We start from the raw sequence: 15,644 nt of genomic DNA on the forward strand, positions 1-15,644 counted from the left end.
ACTGTATTCCTGCATGGCAAACAAAAGCAGTTCTAGTGAGATTAAAACTTGTCACTGTATTCCTGCATGGCAAACAAAAGAGTAATGTTATGTTTGAGACAGTACTGGCTGACACACTTTGCTTTGGAAAGGATTCTGGGACTCTGTTTTCTTACTTTATTTGAATTTAAATAGAAAAAGATCCACCAGAGATATTCCTGAGTTGAGATTTGTTAAGAGATTGTCTGATACCCTGACAGGAAGGTAAAATAAAGCTTCTCCAGGCATAACCAAATAAAAAAACCCACAAAAACAAAAACAGACAAACAAACAAAAAACCAACCAACCAAAAAAAAAAGAAACAAAAAAAACCAAAACCAACCAAACAAAAAAAAAAAAAAAACAAAAAAACCCCAACGAAAAAAACCCCCCAAACCAGGTACATCAAAGAGATGTCACCGTTGTGTGAAGAAAAGGTCCTCATCTTCATGTAACTCCAAGATTATAGAGCCAAGTCTCTACTTCCTGTTAAGTTTAAACAACTCTTCTTACCACAGGTTGATGTAGAATCAATGAGCAATTGTCCTCCCCACAAGCAAAGAAAGAGGAAGTTCTCTTGTGTTTGGAAATCCCAGCAGAGATGGATTTTAAGATAAACATGGGTGCCTGGAAATTCTCCTGGGGGAATTCCGTCTTCATCAGTTTTATTTGCTTTTCTCATCAGAGCACTGAGTCATATGTTTAGGGCTGCCATGGCCTTGACCAGGGTGATGTGGCTGGCTGGGTCTGTCTCCGTCCTGGTGTCTGCACTGTCCCTCTTGGTGGCGAGGACCTTCTGCCGGTGCCTCTCCTCCTGCCGCTTCTTCTTCTCCAGCCGCTGCTGCTCCTTCCTTTGCTTCTTGGCCACCTGAAAGGGAAGGATGAAAACACAAAGTTCAAACCACACATGCTCTGCTCAGCTGGGGAAAAGTAATAAAGGAGACAAGCAGATACCAAGGCCGTTGCCAGAGGACATTCCTAACTATTTATCAGGACTTTATTCAGAGTTGTTTAGGGAAGAGTGCTGCATGTCACCAGGAAATGTTTGTGGCAGAGCAGTCACAGCTGCAGCAGTGACAAAATGCAGTGAGCAGAAGCTCTTTTTAACTGAAAGGAGAAGAGAGCTGCTGAGTAAGCAATGCCCCAATCATTGAAGGGTGCTCACATTGCTGCCAAACCCCTCACACACCTTTGGGTTTCTGCTGGCTCGGTTCTCTTCCCTGGATCCAGCTTGTCCCTTCTTGTTCTCTGCTTCACCTTGATGCAAGCTCTGATTTCCAAAGATTCTTGAACCAGTTCCATTCTCTTCCCACAGTGCCCTGCTGCAGGATTTCTGCTCCCTGCCCAGGGGCTCCTGCTGCTCCTCAGTACCTGCCAACAGCAGAGTTTTCCTCAGACATGCTCTACCCAGGAGCTGTTGCACTGTTAGCAAATTCTTTTTCCCAGAAATCCTGGAGTTTTTTAGAAGCTGGATTGAAGCTGCCCTCACTAACAACCTTCCTTGAGCACAGGAAGGCTGAAGTGGCAGCACACGAACCCCACCTCTCTTACTCCTGTCCCCAACACCAACATCATGGTCACCCAATGCCCCAGGTGACAAACCATGCACTCACCTATTCCTTCCCCTTCCTTCACCTGCAAGATGGCAAATATTGCAGACTCCACGTTGTAGCCCTCCACCTCAAGAATGTGGCTTACTAAATCCATGTCCTGTCCACAAGAGGGGAAGGAGAACACTGAAGAAGTTCAAATCTCTTACCCACATACACTTAACAACACCTGCACCACTGAGAGCAGTCTGCTGCTTTTATGAGCATTTACTTGGTCTGTGCTTCATTTCTGAAAGGGTGAGGGGGAAAACCTTAAATTCCTGAAGCTCTGAGAAAAAAGGAATATGCTGTTTTCAGTGTAAGCTTCCCTCTTGGCCCCTTCTGTTCTGGGCACCTGCACAGTGCCAACAGCCAAGAGTCACAGATTATCCAGATTATCTGGAATCTTCAATACACCCAAAGGATTTCAGAACTTACAGAATTTGTTTCCAAGTGAATTTTTATGAGAGCCTCAAGACAAACCTTCCAAAATTATCAGGCATCCACAAAAAAGTTGGTATTTCACCTCCATTTAAGGGTTGATTCTAGGATGAGATGCACACTGATTGATGGCCATGGTACTCAAGTTCATACAAGATGAGTGGTTTTTAGAACTTTTCCCAGGACTACTTCCATGTATCGAAGTTTGAACATTAAGCCCAGAAAGGCTCCTTGATACTTACTGAACATCCAGTTGCACTGCACACTTTTTGTACAGCATCTTCCATCTCCACCTCAGTCTCATCTTGAGAATCACCCTTCTGTGGCTTCACTTCCTCTGCCTTATTGGAATTGTTCTTGCAAAGCATCTGAAGAAGAGCAAAGCCCAGCAGATCACACTGATCACACACCCAGCAGATCACACAAGCATGCAATCCAACAAAGTCTGACAATCTAACAACAGTAATTATCATGGCACACTTTTCTTGGGAACATCCCATGTCAAACCCTCTTGGAAACTGTGTAACTCCCACTACCACCGAGAGCTTCCCACATCTCTTGCACTGCTGAACAAACTCCAGGGTACTACAACATCATGAATCACAATAAATGAGCTTTTAAATGGAATATTTTTAATACAATACCACACCTCAGCTGCGTGCAGAGAACCTCAAATACAGCACAATTACTCCTCAACATCAAAAAAGGAGACATGAGGAAGACAACTACATCCAGAAATGCAATCCAGTTGCATTTCCAGCTCCTTCCTCCCTTCCCTCTGTTTTTCTGTTTGAGGTGCACAATTACATCATTTAGAGGAGGTTGCTTCCAGACAGCCCACATCACAGCATCAGCTTTAAATTAATTTCCAGCCCAGAGGCTGAAATCTTCCTTCACAGCCCCTCCCGAGAGAGCCAGCAGCATGAGCTACAACCTCAGGGCTTTGCTCTTCCAGCACAATACGGCGACTCAGCTCCTCCCTCCACCCCAAATGAGAATGGAAATCAAATGGCAGCATTCCCCAGCCCTGTGTGTCACCCACGGCTGGCTCATTCCATCCCAGCCCACCTCCATCCGAAGGTGGGCCGGCGCCTCCGAGTCGTCGCTGAGCCTCCTGACGCTGTCGTAGTGCTCCCCATGCCTGTAGGCGATGTGCAGCTCCCTGGCGCCGCTCCTGTCTGTGCCCCGGATCTCAACAAAAGAAACAAACTGCAATTGAACATTTCGAACCAGCTTCAGCGCCCCATTTCTCAGAGTATTCGTCTTTTGCAGCAATGGCAAACACCGGGAAGGAAGCAAGTACATGGTTGCTGGAGCAATTGAAACAGGAAGAGAAGAAGGTATCAAAGCCAGATGTAAAATATTGGGCAATTACATCAGAACAAACAAAATGTGGAATGAAAATATTTTTGTGGAAAGCTCAGAACTATTTCCTGAACTTTCCACAGGAGCTATCTGTTTTCTGATAATCTTCCCAGGACCACCTTCAACAAGAGCTCCCAGGGAATGTACCATGTCATATTACTCTCAAATACGAGGGAAGAGAGGCCATTCAAGTGACAGCAACACTGGAAACAGTCACTCAGAGTAAATTTTGATTTGCAGCTGGGACAAGATGCTGTTTTAACACCATTCCAAGCAGCTGTGTTTTGTTTTTAAAAGAAAGCAAATCCATGAAAATGTATTAACTCCATTCAGGAGCACTGTTAACAACCAAATGTTGCTTTGCTTTGTCAGCACCAAGTTACAGCAATTTCTATAGAAAATTCCTGCTCCGAGTATTATCTGTACTGATGTGAGAATAGTTCCTACCCTGATTATCAGTGTCTCAAACTATTAGATAAGAGCTACACGGCATTCCAGCTCCTGCCAGGAATGCAGAAAATCCCACTGCACTTGCAGACCAGCTTAGCTTGACCTGCCAGCCCAAGTTCACCCGACGGCTCTCCAGACGTCATCAAGCAAAGGACCAGAACTCCTTGCTTAGGGCTCCAGAGTTTCCCAACCCTTTTACGTCTGTGAACTGCCTTATCTCAGCTCCCAGACCACACACCAAGGCACCTTTCAGCCCTGTCTGCAGTCTGTGCTGCACTAATGACTTCAGGTTTTCCAACAAATAACTCTCCATTCATCTCTTTTACACTTGCTCACCTTCAGGTTCCAACTCAACACTTGGTTACACTTAACTCCTGCTTTCTATTCTGTTAAATTATTCCACTGCAGAAACTCAGTAAACATTTCTCCTCTGCCAGAGCTTGAATAGGTATCTAACAAATCCCAAAGCTCTTGTAAGATTTGAGAATTAGCCAATTTAGCTCTCATTAGGGAAGCCTCTTTCCACTCTGGAGCGGACCCAGAGGAGGCCACCATATTGATTTAGAGGGATGGAGCATCTCTCCTATGAGGAAAGGCTGGGAGAACTGGGATTGTTCAGCTTGGAGAAGAGAAAGCTCCAGGATGACCTAAGTGTGACCTCCCAGTGCCTGAAGAAGCTGACAGAAAAGACGGAGAGAGACTGTGGGCAAGGGCCTGGAGTGTCAGGACAAGGGGGAATGGCTTCCATTGCCAGAGAGCAGGGACAAATGGGATATTGGGAAGGAATTCTATCCTGTGAGGGTGGGGAGGCCCTGGCACAGAGTGCCCAGAGAAGCTGTGGCTGTCCCTGGATCCCTGGAAGTGTCCAAGGCCAGGCTGGACAGGGCCTGGAACAGCCTGGGACAGTGGAAGGTGTCCCTGCCACGGCAGGGGTGGCACTGAATGAGCTTTAAGGTCCCTCCCAACCCTAACCAACCAAGGATTCTCTGACTCTATGAATACACTGAAACTGGTAAGTAAATTACAGCTGCAGATTAAAAACAGAGGGGGAAAAAGCCAGCCTGTTATCCAAAAAGCCAATAAATAAATAACCTACGAATCTCAGCTAACCTGAGTCTACAGCTGGACTCCATGATTTAAAAGGTCTTTTCCAACTTTAACAATTCTATAACTTACAGTCACTATCAAAAAAGTTAAGGGGTGTTCAAAGACCAAAACATTCCATGCAGAGATGTCCACCTGCAAAGAGCTTTTCATGATGGGACAACTACTCACAACTCTCCTAACTCACACCATGGTCATGGGCCTGAGACAACCCTTCCCTAACAGCATTGCTCAGGCAAGACAGAACCTCATCACAAGCTCTGTACTAACACCCTGACATGGTCAATAAGAGATGATGAAAGAATCAAGGACATAAAAATTGCATAAAAATTGAGGAACAACTCATGAAAACCACCCCTGTGACCTCCCCTGCAGGTACTTGACCCACCTGTCCCTCTGCCCTTGGCTGCCCATAAATGAGAGTTTAAACTTGTTTGATTTCAAGAATCCATGTGACGCTGTTTTAAATGTAGTTAAGACATTACTGACAGCTTTCATCTGGTTTTTTTTTTTTTTTTTTTTTAATCTTTATTGCCCTGTTTAATCTATACACTTCACTGGTTTTCTGTAAATAGGGGCCAGAAACAATCCTGACTTGAATACAGGTTCTCACTTGCACAATGACCAGGCTGACTGAGCATGGACCCATTCCACTTGCCATGGAAAAACAACAAGAGAAAACGAGGGACCTGATGGATTACTTGTTTCAGTGCCCCTCTATCAGAGGAAACCACACCACACAGTTCTTTCCAGGAGCTGATTAAACACCACTTTAAGGTTTTTAAAATTATTTTAAAACCTCGTTTCTCCATCTGCCAGAAACCTTGGCATTCCACATCCCACGCAGAATTGATGGAGCTTCACTCCAACACAGTGCATGCCCAGTTATACCTTCATTTCCATCTTCCTGAATCTTATTGCACAGGTTTCCTTAAGCCTAGCTCAAACTCCAGGGGCTGTGCAGCCCTTCAGAAGGACTCAGCAGGTTGGAGAGATCAGCAGGGAAGAACCACCTGAAGTTCAACAAGGGCAATGCAGGTCCTGCCCCTGGGGAGGAACAGCCTCAAGTACCAGCTCAGGCAGGGGGGACCTGCTGGAGCATCTCTGCAGGAAGGACCTGGGGGTACCATGGTCAATCAGCTGTCCTGGAGCCAGCAGAATGTCCTGGGGGCCAAGAGGCCCTGGGGTGCACTGGCAGGAGCACTGGCAGCAGGTCAGGGAGTGACCCTGCCCCTCTGCCCAGCCCTGGGAGGCACATCTGAGTTCTGTGTCCAGCCCTGGGCTCCTGGGGCAGGGCCAGTCAAGGCTGCAGAGATGAGGAAGGGCCTGGAGCATCTCTATGCCCAGGAAAGGCTGAGGAAGCTGGGGCTAGGAGACAGGACCAGATGATCCAGTGTGTCCCCTCCAACCTGACCCATTCGGGATTCCTAGGAGAAAACTCAGCTCAAATGCACTCTGATCTTCAGGGGACAGAGCATGGCACTGAAGGTCATAGCTTAAAACCCAAGTAAAACACATTGCTCTTCCCCCCCATTCCCATCTTCATCCACTCACTGTTTTCTTTCTTTCCCTCTCCTCCTAGCCAAAATCTCAAGTGTTCCCCCTCTTCAAAAACAAAGCACAGCTCTGCACCATGCCTAGATCATTGCAGCTACTGCTCTTTTTTAATAAATCAGGAATTTTCCACAGTATTTGTATCCCTCAGGTAAAAAATAGGCAAAAACGTAGAAGCTTTGTGTCTCACCTGCCACAGTGGAGTGTTGAGCTGATGAATAACCACATTCATTTGATTGTTCCTTGCAAAGGCCACAATAGCATCGTTGCCAGCAAAAGTGCCAGGCTTGGCCAAATTGGCAACTAAAGGAGAAAACATTCACAAGAGTTGAAATCTAATTTCTGATACTTCCACAAGCAGTGGAGGGATAACATAAGCCCAAGAAATTCTGGAAGGGAAATCCCACGTGTGAAACAAGAATTTGGCTGCAACATGAGGTAATGCATTTAAAGGACCACAGAAATCTCTAAAAAAGGCACTCCACCCTTAGACAAAGAAAGGCCACTGGCTCTGTTAGCTCAGAAGGAGGAGCGCCATGTACTGCATGACCAAACTACCTTCATGCATCATCTCCATGGTACCTGACACATCAAAGGCTGTATATGTCTCTGGTTTGGATCTTCCCCTCACTTCCCAAGAGGAAATACTGAGTACCAAGGAGAAAGAAACCCAAAGAAATCAGCCACTTACTAAAACAGCCAAATACCCACCAGTATTCAGGAGAATGAGACAATTTTTCTTAAGTTCCTTTTGAAAGCACATAACTTTTACATCTTGCCTTTTGGTCTCTCTTTCCTTCTCCAAGTTTCTCCTAAATTTAAATAATGTCCGGGACAAATTCAATGCGTATTAAACAGCTCACCTTCCCCCAGCACCACAACTACCATAACGCTAAGTCTCTGTTTCTAAAAACCAGAGAGGAGCCCTAAGTTAGTTCTGGGATGAGGAACTGCTTAGTAAGGAGCTGCATGACACACGGATGCCTCCGAGGAAGTCCCACGGAGCCCATACCATGTTTGTCAAAGGGCACATCATCCTCCACGAAGGGCTCGAAGTCGGCGCGCTGCCGCACCATGAACTGCACAGTCTCCTGGCGGTGGCGCAGGTGGTTCCGGGAGTGCCCCTCCAGCTGATCCCCCAGCGCTCGGAACAAGCAGTTGCTGCAGAGAGGGAAATGAGGATGTGAGGGTGTGCCTGTGGCAGCAGAAGGAATACAGGTCACAGGGAAAGGGGCTGTGCTCATTCTACCCAGTTTAGCAAGGCTGTGAATGCAGAGGAGCACTCACTCCCTGTGCTTTGAAAGGCTGGGTGTGAGTGATCGTGTCACGGTAAAACTGCTGGACCAAACTGTCCCACACTGACACCGGACAAGGGACATAAAGCAACGAAGGACAAACAAATGCCCCACTGAGCAACTTCTCAGCAGGAACTTTTACTACCTTTACACCTTCTAGGAAAGTAGAGGGTGAAAGTATTCCATATGAACATTGATGGACCCTCCTATGCTCAGTTCCACTGGACATTGGAGCCCCCGGGCCCCTGGGCACGAGGGCAGGCCGAGCCGACAGGCCCTGTAGAACCGCAGAGAACAGCGGAGACCCCTGAGGGGTACAGCGGGGAAATCCTCACCCCTGCGGAGCGCAGGGCCCACTTCAACCGGGAGGGGAAAATCCTCGGCCCCCAGGACACGGGCTCCCCACCCCCGGGAACGATGAAAGCCCTCGGCCCCGGACCCACATCACCCGGGGAGGAGGAAGCCCTCAGCCTTCAGGGCTAGATGTCGGGAGAATCCCCGGGGTTGCTGAGGTCACCCGTCGCGGCGCTCACCCATCTCCCGGCACCTCCCGCAGCTTGAGGCCAAGCGCCCGGAGCTGCCCGGCGAGGCCGCCGCTGTGGCCCGGAGCGGGGCCCGGGGCCGGTCCAGCGGGGGAATGCCGGGGCCGGCGGCCCTTCCTGGCGGCGGCGGCGGGCCGGGCCTTGCCCGCCTGTTTGCGGGACATCCCCGCCGGGGCCGCCGCGCCTGCCGCACCGGGCGGGGCACGTGACCGCGCACCGAGGGCGTCTCACGTGACGGGGTCACGTGAGCGCCCGCACGCCCGTCCGGGGATCCTCGAGGAGGAGGAGGAGGGAGAAGGGCAGAGGAGAGAGGGCACAGGGCAGAGCGGGGTCTCGGGGGGAAACTGAGGCTGCGGATGGAAGAGCGGGAGCGGCGAAGAGAAGAACGGCGCAGCCAAGCGCCGGGAGCGGCGTGCCCGCGGGGAAGGGCTGGGGAGGCTGCGGAAAGCAGCGCCACAATCACCGATGTTGTACCAAAAGCTGCCGGATTCCGGCTAATTGGCCTCTGCTGCTAATTGCACTCCCCTCGCCCAAGAGCATTTCCCTGCTGCCCGGCACAGTTCCCGGCCTTGGCATTACGGGTGGGCGCTTTCTGCTGTCGCTCTGCACCGGGACACGCCGCTGCAGACCGTGTCTGCTCAGCCTCGGATCACCGCTGCGAAATGAACTCGCAGCAAACACGGAGGTGAGCAGACTGACTACCCGCGAGGTGGCACCAGGGGAACAGGGCTGACAGCAGCGGCGGGGCAGGAGCGGAGCCGAGACAGCAATGATTAATTAAATGTGATAAGTGTAATAAAGTGAAGCTCCGCGTCTTGCTTCTTCTAGCACTGAGGGAGACGCCTCACAGGATGCAGGAGAAGGGGCACAGTAAGATGGGTGATTTGTCTGGAGCAGGGCTCTTGGGGACGATTTCCTGCCATCCTCCTGCTCTCTGGCTTTTCCACGTGTCCCACAGGAACCGGCTAAAGGAATCACCCAGCAGCAGCAGCCACCAGGGCATCGCTGTGCCCGTGACTCTGATTTCCTCTGCTGGTATCGTGACAGAAACTGCCCGGTGCTGTCAGAACTGCTGCACATCGAGTCCACAGGAGGCCAAGATGAGCAGAGAGCGCCTCTCCCATGAGGGAAGGTTGGAAGAACTGAGATTGTTCAGTTCAGGAGAAAAGAAGGCTCCAAGGTGATCTAATTGCAGCTTTTCAGTACCTTTCTCATCTGGGAGCTGACAAGAAAGATGGAGAGAGACTGTGAACAAAGGCCTGGAGTGTCAGGACAAGGGGGAATGGCTTCCACTGCCAGAGAGCAGAGATAGATGGGATATTGGGAAGGAATCCTTCCCTGTGAGGGTGGGCACGCCCTGGCCCAGAGCAGCTGTGGCTGCCCCTGGATCCCTGGCAGTGTTCAGGGCCAGGCTGGACAGGGCTTGGAGCAGCCTGGGACAGTGGGAGGTGTCCCTGCCATGGCAGGGGGGAGCACTGGATGGGCTTTGAGGTCCCTTCCTGCCCAAACCAATCTGAGATTCTACGAATTTCTGATTCCTACTCAGAGGGCACATCCAAACAGCTTTGTGAGGAACGCTAAGAGAACAGTCCCAGGAATACAATAAGAGGCTTCACCTCACAGGGATTTTTAAGTTGCATGTCATTTTTCTGTTCTTCTTGTCCAGACTCATGACAGCCCGAACCACAGCTCAGCACAGGGAGGGAGAAGCTCACGGGAGTATCCCCAGTATCTTCTGGGATGTTTGGCTTGTGGCACATGAGGATTTTACTAGGAATGACACAACTGCTCTTTTATATCTATTTCCTGCTATAAACAACTCCATATAAAGCATTTCATAGAAACACGTTTTGTTATCCAAACACACTGAAAGCAGGAAAACAGCATGAGTACATAAACTGACTGCAAACGATTAATGAGGCAGTAATTAGATAGAGGAGCATTAATGGGTTGTGAGCAATTCAGATAAGCACAAGGCACATGCCAGCCAGGGAGCATCACTCGTGACACCAGAGACAAAGTGGAGCCGGAATCAGGGCTTGGCTGAAAACTTTGCCAGTGGAGAACAAGAAAAAACTATTTTTCCAGCACAAAAGACAGACAAGTCACCCCCCACCCACTGGTAGAACACAGAGCGGATAGACATGGAACATGGATTCATCCCAACTAATTCTAAACTTTTTATGTTGGGAGTGTAGTTGTTCCTCTTGGTGTCTGTTCCAACTTCCAACATCTGCAAGGTGTTTTTATATTGTTCTAGGAATTACAAATCAGGAGATTTTAAGACATTTCCATTTTGGACATGGGAACTGACAGAGCTAATTCGAAGCTTCTAAACTATTGTAATAGTGGCAAGTCTGTTTTCTGCTTTCCCGGATCTTTTTAACAGCATGAACTTGCTGACAAAGAGTCATATGAAATGCAAAATAAAATTTTCTTTTTAAAGAGAAATGAGTCTTGCAGTTCACCAGCCTACTTCCAGACATTCCTGTACTTTGATACCAGCTTCTGCAACTGAGAGATAGTCAGGCTCCTAAAATTTGGGGTAATCCAAAGTCCATCAAGCACAACCTCATGCAACATCAGCAGAAACACAGCAATGCTCAGGCACTTTGACGAAGTTTGCTTACGACAAACCTTCTATTTCTCAGCAAATAAGAACAAGTTCTTCTCACCTCATCCCCCTCCAGCGAGTTCATGAGATTAGAGCCTTCCTGAACTCCTTGCCTTGCTCATCTGCAGTTGTTTCATTTCTTTCTGCTGCTCCTCTGTGGGAGGGAGGGGTTGGGACTTGGGGGCACGGGCAGTGTGGGTATTCAGGTGCACTTGAGGCTACCAGTGTGGTACTGTGTGTCTTCTGCTAACACTGACCTCATCTGGCTTTTTGGGATTAGTGAGCCTTCCCTTCCTTCTTTCATTCCTTCCATGGGATTCTTGCTGAGAAACCATCTGCATTTTACTGCTCAAATAAAAAGGCAGAAAGAAATTAGAGACAGAAAGAAATGAGGGATTTTGTTCAGGCATTTTTTTCAGATGAGATGAATATTCACAAAATCACTCAAGAAGGGCATTTCCAAGTGCACGAGGTTGTTTGGTGAACACCACAGGAAAGAAGATGGTCCCACCCTCTAGGACACTGGTCTTGCTTTTAGTTTTCTGATCTCTTTCATGGGCTCTGAGAGATCCTGTGTGAGCCTCAGTCATGCTTCAGTTTGTACTGGAAACCTTCTGATGACTAAAACAAACAGGGCAAAAGAGTTATCCTAGGCTGAAAAAAGAGATACCCTATGATAAAAGAGCTAATAACAATTGGACATTCACATTCAACAGTCAAATTAGTAATTTCAATCTCATTCTTCACTTGGTGCTGTCGGGTAGTAAGTGTTTCTAAACCAAGAGCAAACTTCCTACCCAGAGAGCCCAGAACTGGTGATACATATGCTTTAATCAAAGCACTGCATTCAGCACACCAATGTTAGAAACAGGTAATTCCCCCAAGCCTGTCACTGTCCAGCAGAGCACTGCTTGGAGAACAATGAAATTGCTTTCATTTAAGAGGGTTCTAATTTAATAATAATGGTAGTGTCTGGCTGTCAGAGTGGTCTGCTAATGCCATGGAGTCTGCTTCCGGACAGGAATTGCCCACTGATATTATCAGTCATTGTAAACTGTCTTGGCTGGGAAGTCAATCATTAACTCCGGTCCCCATGTCATAAAAACATATATTGTAAGAGCATGACTGGCTTAAGGCTCTCACTAATCAATCAGGCATACAGCAGGAATACAGCCACACATAAAAGGAGCCAGAGACTCAGGAAATCCTCCAGCTAAGGGGAGACAAGCTGCACCGAGGTTTATCTCCATGGAGAAATCCACTGACAAGCCAAACAAGGAAAACAGATCGTCAGCTCCTGGAGTAGTGCAGGCTGAGGCAAACAGTGCAGCACCCGTGGCAGGAGGTGCTGCAGAAATGAGCAGAGCAGGATCCGTAACACAAAATTCAGAACGTGAGAAGAGAGTGGGATTCACTGAAGAGTGTACTGAAGAAATGGAGAGTCCTTCAGGAACAGAGAGAGACAGTTCTGCTGCCTTTAAACCGGCAGTTTTGGAACAAGACTCTCCAAACTCAAGGCCGCTTGCTGTGCTAACGGACACAAACTCTCCCAAAATGAGCATGTTGGACCTGAACCACCAGTGCTCAGACACAGCCACCCTGGACATGGACTGCATGATCTGCTTCAACAAGTACAGCATCTACAGAGTCCCAAAGCTCCTGGACTGCCAGCACGTCTTCTGCGCCGTCTGCCTCAAGCTGATCCTCAGGAAAGAGGAGAGCACCTGGACAGTCACCTGCCCTCTCTGCAGAAAACCCACCTTCGTGTCAGGAGGGCTCATCCGCACACTCCAGAACAAAGAAGACATCCTGGAGCACTTGGAGAACCTTGATTCAAACCCTGAGGTGTACATCTGTGCCATGGGCCTGGATGGCAACAGCTGGACTCAAAGCAGCCAAGACATTTTGAACACAGAGGAAACCAGCCCAGCACACAGCAGCCTGGCTGTGCAGAGACTCCTGCTGCTCCTGCTGCTTGGGGTGATCCTCACCATGCTCATCCTCCCCTTCATGTACTCAGGGAGGGTGAAATGGGTAATTTGTCTCCTGCTTACTTTGGGGCTGCTCATGTCTATGGTGCTTTGCTGCACTCCTAAATTCCACTGCAGGTGCAAGAAGGACTCCCCTGCCTCCTGTGACAAGGAGATCCACATTGTTACTGTTGCCTGAAACAATTAACCTGCCTGTCCCAGAGATCAGGGACCGGGCCAAGGTGCGCACTGGGCACACCAGTGAGTTTTGGACTTAAAAACAATCTCTCAGAGAATAAGTTCAACAGTTGGCTGAGCTGGCTCAATGCCAATGCACACTGTTGTTAAATCTCATTACTGCAAACAAAATGAACTATTTATATGTTGATATTTATGTGTTTTCACACTTTTCTTTTTTTTTTTTTTTGTAATTGTGTTGGTTTGCTTTTGCCATTTTGTTCATGTCTGTGTCCCCTCCTGATCAGCCCTGCAGGATGTTATCTGGAACACCTGGGAGGTGATGTCCTGCAAACCCCCGGGGTTGCTGCTCCCACTCTGAAAACATGGACACATTTCCTTGGGGCAGAGTGGGAAATAAAGCTGCTAAATCAGGGAGTGGGTGTTTGGAAGAGAGTTTTTTTAACCCAGATTATCACCTCAATCCCTGGCAGGGATGTCGGTTGATGTCATTTGAAGTTACACGTAAAATTGGAGAGGAAGAGGCAAAATCAACACTCCTGATCTTGGTTTGTGGCTTGCAAAGGGCAAGGCTCAAAAACCTCATGACCCTCCAAATTCCCCACATTATTTAGCACTGAAATTGTTCCTCTCACCTGAATTCCTTTATCTGGCAACCTGCAGGACCTCTCTTCTTGCCCCCTTTACATTGCCGTTGAAGATGCTCACAGAGGTAAACAGAAATCCACTGACTGCTGCGCCACACCACATGTGATATTTTTAAATGCAATGTCTCCATTAAATTTAAATAATATGAATTGCTCATTGACTTCTTTGTTTCAATTCCTCATTGACAATTAATGTCAAAACCATGTCTAATTTACGTACTGACAGGAATTGCAGCTGAGAAAGCATATTAGGGATTCTGCAGAGCTGAGCTGGTGAGTAAAGCAAAGCAATAACATGTTGGAGTGTTCCTTCATTTAAAAAAAATACTTAGTTTCTAAGAAAATACCCCAAAACCCAGCTAAAATTAAACGGAAGAAAAAAAATTAGATTTCTCTAGTTAAACTGCATGTTTAAGAGTGTCAAGGATCTCAGGAGACCTTGGATCAGGTAAATATTTGTGTTTGATAAGAATGGAAACTGATGTCCTGCAGTTGTTCAGTATATAAATACACAGAGTGTCTCACAGCAGATAAAGCAGATTAGACTAAGAGGGTAGGAGCTCTTGTGCAGCTAAAGTCTTGGAAAACACAGGTTTGTTTTCTGCCAGGAACGGGAGCCTTCAGGGGATATAAATCCTTTGGATTTTCTCATCTCTTTGGACAGCAATAGGCTTACTGCAGAATACATACGACATTTGCCAACCAGAAAAAAAGCTTTCCACCTGGGAAAAAAGGCAGGTAGTTTTAAACCCAAATACTACATTATTCCAAATAAAAAGACCGGACCAGATATTTAGCTGTGCTGAAAATAATTTTAGAAACACTGGGCAAATCTTAAAGCTCACAGAGAATATTCTTGTCGAGTTCCCTTCGCCAACACCAGTGGCTGACTGGTACTGTAAAGGTCTGCAACAAATGAATCAATATTGGCTGGAACAGATCACTCACAAGGGATCCTGCAAGCAAATGTATGTTTTCAGCACATGGGTGTGAAGAAATGAAAACAGAATGAACATGACCAGTGAAATCTCTTATTATGCTTCACCTTACCCTTCCAAAATAATTGTTTTATTACGCTACTTTCTACAGAGCCAAAAAAAAAGGGTCAGCAGGAAAGGGCAGCGTAGGTGTGATTTCCAGGGCGAGACTGGCCCTCTGAAAGAATCCTTATGGATCCACAGAGTTATAGTGCAGCACCTTCCAAGCTTTCCTTCAGCAGCTCCACTGAAATGTTTTTCAGCCTGAGAGCCACTAACACCCAGGTGATTCAGAGTTCACCGATGCTGGTGGCAGTCATGAGGCTCTGGAACCTGCTATCTTTTGAACACATTCCCATCTGACAAGATAATTAGGTTCAATAACCATGCAAGACTATGAAGCGGCAATTAAGTTTATAGAGAAAAGGCTAATGGGATTATATTCCTGTTCCAAAATGTAAAGGATTTGCTTGCACTCAAGTTTAATTCATGCGGGTCATTTTGTTAAGAAAGTTTCAGCTCTGAAGTCCCATGCCCTGCTTACCTTACCTGGCTAGCTCCTGACTTCGGATAGAGACTGGGTAATACACTGTGGCCTGAGAGAGGGGGAATTATAATGAGAAATGGGGCTAGGCAGCATCACCTCATCCCTCAGCACCCCCTCAGCCCTCACCATGCCCTCAGGTGATCCCGGGGTCAGCTCGGTTGGTTGGAGCATGGTACGTACTGACAACACCGAGATGGTGTTTGATCCCTTCTGTGGGCCATTCACTTCAGGAGTTGGACTTCATGATCACTGCGGGTCCCTTCCAGCTCAGAATATTCTGTGATCCCCTCAGTGCCCCTCATGCCCTCAACCCAGCGCAGCTCCCTCCCTCCC

At 47.8% G+C, this 15,644-nt stretch overlaps 2 protein-coding genes and 1 long non-coding RNA gene across 3 annotated transcripts; 1 reads left to right on the forward strand and 2 right to left on the reverse strand.

Annotated features, from left to right (window-relative positions):
• Positions 1-133: 133 nt before the first annotated feature.
• Positions 134-8,537, reverse strand: OTUD3 (OTU deubiquitinase 3). The gene is made up of 8 exons (XM_059866527.1): positions 8,350-8,537; positions 7,534-7,682; positions 6,712-6,824; positions 3,117-3,239; positions 2,291-2,416; positions 1,632-1,728; positions 1,208-1,389; positions 134-886 (listed from the first exon to the last, which is right to left on the reverse strand). The coding sequence occupies exons 1-8, from the start codon at positions 8,520-8,522 to the stop codon at positions 713-715; spliced, it is 1,137 nt and encodes a 378-aa protein (XP_059722510.1). The 5' UTR covers positions 8,523-8,537; the 3' UTR covers positions 134-712.
• A 1,447-nt stretch (positions 8,538-9,984) lies between these two features.
• On the reverse strand, positions 9,985-15,628 carry LOC132337731 (uncharacterized). The gene is made up of 3 exons (XR_009489261.1): positions 15,438-15,628; positions 15,314-15,360; positions 9,985-11,593 (listed from the first exon to the last, which is right to left on the reverse strand). It is a non-coding gene; the product is annotated as an uncharacterized LOC132337731 (long non-coding RNA).
• RNF186 (ring finger protein 186) lies at positions 12,048-13,937 on the forward strand. Its single transcript, XM_059866530.1, has one exon. It carries the CDS (start codon positions 12,221-12,223, stop codon positions 13,139-13,141), a length of 921 nt encoding a protein of 306 aa, XP_059722513.1. The 5' UTR covers positions 12,048-12,220; the 3' UTR covers positions 13,142-13,937.
• Positions 15,629-15,644: the final 16 nt, after the last annotated feature.

Source organism: Haemorhous mexicanus, chromosome 23 (assembly GCF_027477595.1).
Source record: "Haemorhous mexicanus isolate bHaeMex1 chromosome 23, bHaeMex1.pri, whole genome shotgun sequence".
Classification (NCBI taxonomy): Eukaryota; Metazoa; Chordata; class Aves; order Passeriformes; family Fringillidae; genus Haemorhous; species Haemorhous mexicanus.